The sequence below is a fragment of the Cyprinodon variegatus genome, unplaced genomic scaffold (genome assembly GCF_000732505.1).
Source record: "Cyprinodon variegatus isolate N-32 unplaced genomic scaffold, C_variegatus-1.0 Scaffold1022, whole genome shotgun sequence".
Taxonomy (NCBI): Eukaryota; Metazoa; Chordata; class Actinopteri; order Cyprinodontiformes; family Cyprinodontidae; genus Cyprinodon; species Cyprinodon variegatus.
The window spans coordinates 168,883-174,072 of NW_015151475.1; the positions used below are offsets into that span (position 1 = coordinate 168,883).

Here is a 5,190-nt window from a genome sequence, read left to right on the forward strand (position 1 = left end):
CGCAAAAGTTATGGTTGATTAGACTTTTTTATACTCCCTTATGCAGTTTTTTGCACTAATTGAAATGTCTTTAAATCCACATTAACATAAATTCAACACACTGTAGTAAACAGATTAATGGAGGCAGAAGATGTCTTTCAGTCATCAATGCACACATTCCGCGACAAACAGGAGCTCTTAAAGCTGGGCACCGTTTCATTCACAACACCTGTCCCATCAACCAGGAATCAGAATCAGAAATACTTTAATAATCCCAGGGAGAAATTACTTTGGTTACATTACTCCATATGTAATAGAGTGACTATAGGACCAGTTTGATATCACACAATTTCATACATTATATATAATTAGGGGTTCCCCGCTCCATCTTGCGATCAGTTTGGGGTCCTTGGCCTGGAAAACGTTGAAGACCCCTGCTTTAAGGTAAGGTGAAGACTAGAAAGATGTGGACATAAATAGACACGATCAAGGGAAAATGAGGAGGGTTATCAGAGAGGCAGGTGCATCTGCTCACTCCAGAGGGCCCCACATACTCACCTTTGGACTCCATTGTGAATTGGTTTTAATACATTCTAGTGAAATTAAGCATATCCACTATTTTTTTTATGTTTCTGAACATTTTTAACGTCTAATTCAAAATAAAAATGCAATTTCTATCAGTTTTGGCCTGTTCTATTTATCACTTGGGGGGGGGGGGGTCGTTCAGTTGGTATTTTCCTTTTTATAAATTAATTTTTATGTTTTTATTTGTTTATGTTTATGATGCCGCTTCATACGTTGTTTTTGTTTTAACTACTTTTTTTGTTTTTAAAGTTAACTTAATAAAATGACTACGTCACGATGCCGTAACTGTTTGTGTGTGCGCAGTTTAAAGAGGAAGCGAAACTGCCTCATTTCCGCTGCAGCAGCTACAACGGTCAAGTGAAAAATAAAAGTAAAATGCGGTCGGAGAGGACGAACTGAGGCCCGGACAGCGAACATCTTCACCGATTCTAACGATTCTGGGTTTGTTTTTAATAGACCTCCGTTACTAAGTGAGCTTTTTATCGAGGAGGCAGATTGAACCGATTAAGGGTCGTTTTGAGGTGAACGCGTCCGTTCCCCTTTGCGCTGAATCCGCCTGCGTTTAGCCAGCCTGCTGCTACCAGACATGGGAACCAGACCGAGTCGCCTCCAGGAGGACCCGGTTACCTCTCCCTTCGGGAAAGACTCCACAAAGCGGGATTCCTATCGCAGAGCCCGGTGTGCCAGGCCCACTAGCCTCGTCGTGGATTTCTCGGTTAGCTTCGAGGAAACGGAGCCCAACCGGAGCCGATCGGAGGAAGGCAGCGACTCGGACCTCGGGCAGCATGGAGGGGCGAGCGCCGACGGCAGCCCCGCCGATCACCGCGGGTTACCCTCCGGGATCAGCCCAGCGTCGCCGGTGGACGACAACAGCAGCAGCGAGGGGAAACCCGAGGAGGACGGCGGCCTGAGCCCGGAGGCCCCCGCGGAAGCAGAGCGCCAAGCCGGGGAGGAAACAGGCCGCGCGCCCCACCGCACGTTCTCCGAGCGGCTCCCCGGGAATCGGCACTCCTCATCCCGCAGCGTCGGTAATAGATCAGCCCGGGTCCGAGGCTCTCACCAGCGGCCGGTGTCTGAGGCTTGGATCGGCCTCTACCGCGTTAACAACCGACATGGCAGTAAGTAAAACACCTTAGAGGAATGTCTGTTAATGTGTTTTTATTTAATATAAACACCGATCAGGATGTTAAGTTATCTTTTTAGGCCTCATCTGTCTATTTCGACAGTTTAAAATATATAAAAAAAAGAAATAAATAATATATGGATCAGTTTAAATCCTTTTATTAGACTTATTTTCTTTCAAATAAATGTATAAAAGTACATTAAAGTAAATGCTGGTTGTTAAAATTAAAAACTGAAAGTTTTTACTTTTGAGTTGTTTTCATAAAAAATGGTAACAAAAAATTAAAATATTCTGTATTTGACGAGATTATGACCAATCTGATCCAACACTAATGAACCCTGCTCTGTGATTGGTTAATCTCTAAGGTAACCATCTCTAGTTTTAATGCTTTTAGAGGATAAAATAAGAAAATACTGACTTGCTCTTATTTAAATCCCTGACTAGTGTTTTGGCACAGATTGCTCAACATCAGATGATGTTGATATGTAAGAAGTTTCCAATGTTTATGGTGGTTACATAACAGTGAAATATTCCCTACAAGTTATAAAAATGACAATGTTGATTTGTAGCATAGGATTAATTTATCTAATTAACTACAAAAATGAAGGTATGCTAAAAGAAAACAATGTATTTCAATGTTTTTATTGAAAAGTTGACAAAGCATCCGCCTGATCATTTCAGTCCATCGATTAATGCAGCAGGTTTAACCATATTTATGTACGTTTATATGCAGGTTTAAAACTGAAATCCTCATTATTTAACTTAAGAAATAATAAAACACAAAAGGCAAATAAAAACTCAAAGGAAATATTTCTATAACCGTATTAAAAAGGAAAGATTCTCCAATCATGCTTTCTGCTTTGCTTTAAGAAATATTTAGAGGGCTATGTATAATATTATTTTCTAATAAACTATCATGAGTATTTAATCCTATAGATTACATTGCTCGATTGAACTAATTGCGTATTTCAGTTCAATTATACTCTGAAGCTGAAATGGATTATTTGAGGAATTTACATTCCTGCACACATAATCTCTTCTCTTGTGCTTGCATGCTGGCTAAAATCATCAGAGACCCCTTTGTCTGCAGCAGAGCATTGGCGTAAAACCATAAGTGGTGACACACAAGCTCGTTCACATCCCCAGTCTGTGTGACAGGGGTCGTTCTTTCTAATCCCCCTCCACTGAAAGTATATAAATATATTAAAAAAGAACATTAAGCAACCAAGCGTTGTTCTCCTTTTGAAAAAGGGAAGATGTGTTTGCAGAAGGGTTGATGGCAGCGTTGGATAATCGGATATGAGCAGATGGTGCTTGTTGTGACTGAAAGCGTGACATTTTCATCCCCAACACTACAGTGTGGTAAGTATCCCAGGCCAGCCCTTCAGCAAGTGTAGGGAAATGGGTCACAACTTGACATGCTGCCTCACTGCTGGCAGCGGCTCATGGATGGAGGAGGAGGAGGGGATGTAGGGCAGCAAGGCGCTGTTTCTGCCTGACTGTCACATCCATGAATGGCCCGTCGGAGGCTTTCCCTGAGGCGTGACTCACTGTTTCATGCTGATGCTTACAGTCAAACCAAGCCATTTCAGGTCAGCCTAACTGGAGCTCACATCTTCAGCTCTGTGGCTCAATTCATTTCGACGGTTTGTGGTTTTATCTGCTCCTCGGTGCTAGCTTCATGCTGCCTGCATGTCCAAACGCCAAACATGCTCCGTCATGTACCGTTTCTATGTCTCTGCCTGACGAGGTGTGCTAATCTGAGCTCTCCCCTCTGCAGATATCCGCTGTCCTTTCTGCTCCAAGCCTTTCCCAGGCGGTCGGATCGAGGATCACCTGATGAGCTGCCTCACCTCTCCTCCACTACCTTACAACAGTAAGCGTCTCGTAACGCAGCGCCCCAGCAGCTGTGCTTCTGTTGCTTTTTTTAAAAGCTGATGACACCCGCCGTTCATTTGTCTGCGTTTTATTTACAGCGGACGTGCTCAGTAAGGACAGCGGAGAGTGCTCTATCTGTTTGGAGGATCTGGTGCAGGGGGAGACCATCGCTAGGCTGGCTTGCCTCTGCGTCTACCACAAAAGGTATGAAGAGTTACTCCATACAAGGCTGATATACAGATCTTTTTTATATGCATTTGAAAAGGGCTACCCTTTAACATATCTCCAAATTTGTAAAGTATTGTGTGAAAATCAAAATCACCTTCTCCCAAAAAAGTTTCTAAGAAGCTGCACTTTTTACCAGAGCTTTGGCAACACCTGATTTCTCTCTGCAAAGGTTAAAAGATGGCAAAACATACATTTTGAACTGATTTCTGGATACTTGAACAACTGAAGCTATCTAATTGGCTTAAAATGTAGAGTAGAACATTAACCCAAAGTCACAAAGCTGTTTCTCCATAACAAAACATATTTTTTATATATTTAGGTGAAGAGAAAGAGCTGATAAAGCCAACAAAAAGAAAAGGTTGCACTTTATTTACACCCATATGAGAGTTATTAGAGCTGCTTCTTTGCTTTCATTATAATGTAACGTGCATCTTTGCTAAATGATCTCATTATTTTATCCAGCTCCTTTCAGACTGGCTGAATTGGTTCAGCTCAATACCGAAGAGAGAAATAAGGAGAATTAGTTTGGCTGAAATGGTGTTTCTGTTCAAACAAAATTAGGCTGTTAAAAACAATTTAAACTCTTAAAAAAGGGAGTGAAAGCCTCTTTATTGGTATTACTTTAATAAAAATGCTTCTTGTAGCTCATGAAAGGCTTTTGAAATGATTTTCGTTGGTGCTTAGAGGCGTTGAGGGAGGAACACCTCATCATCATCAGTTTCTGCCACAGATTCTGGGTTGTGATTTTAGAGGAGTGAAAATCTGCTGGATTTCTTGCATTAACACCTGAATTTAAATGGATCTGAACCCTTTAAGGTTGGATGAAGCACAGCGTGAAAGACCAGCCGTGATATTCCAGTTTTCCCTAAACTGAAGTAGCCGATTTCCACCATAGTAGAAATGATTTTTTTTATTTATTTATTAATGATTAAACACTGTTTATTGAATCAAATTAAAAGGATGCTATTGATTAAGATTAATGAATTACAAGATGCTATATGTTAAGATACTTTTTTTTTTATGCTTAACACCACTAAAATTGAAAAAATGAAAGAAAAAAAAAATGGAAAAAAGCTGAATGTTGAAAAAAAAAAGATTTAAATCATGTCCCAGTCTCTGCATCAAACTGATTATATCAATGAAGGGATTTTTTGCACCATGTTTTTCTCTCCCAATTTTACATTTGATCACTGCTGCACTTTGAGAAATGAAAATGTTATGAGAGCTATACAAAACAAAATATGATTTTTTTATAGCAAGTACAATAAGGTCTGTCTAAAGGCCAATTTATGCTTCTGACGCATAGCCTCTGCAACCGTCAAATCCTTCTCAGTGCGGCCACGCCCCCCACGCAGAGGTTCTGCACCTCAAAAAAACCCTGACTGCGCGTCGGACGA

The 5,190-nt window shown here is 41.0% G+C and overlaps 1 protein-coding gene across 1 annotated transcript in view; it reads left to right on the forward strand.

The window, feature by feature from the left end:
• The first annotated feature begins 893 nt into the window (after positions 1-893).
• LOC107100876 (E3 ubiquitin-protein ligase znrf1-like) overlaps positions 894-5,190 on the forward strand; it is a 20,694-nt gene continuing 16,397 nt past the window's right edge. The window contains exons 1-3 of the mRNA XM_015399539.1: positions 894-1,682; positions 3,468-3,563; positions 3,664-3,769. Coding sequence (XP_015255025.1) covers positions 1,151-1,682; positions 3,468-3,563; positions 3,664-3,769 — 734 coding nt within the window. The 5' untranslated portion in view covers positions 894-1,150. The remainder of the gene's footprint in view (positions 1,683-3,467; positions 3,564-3,663; positions 3,770-5,190) is intronic.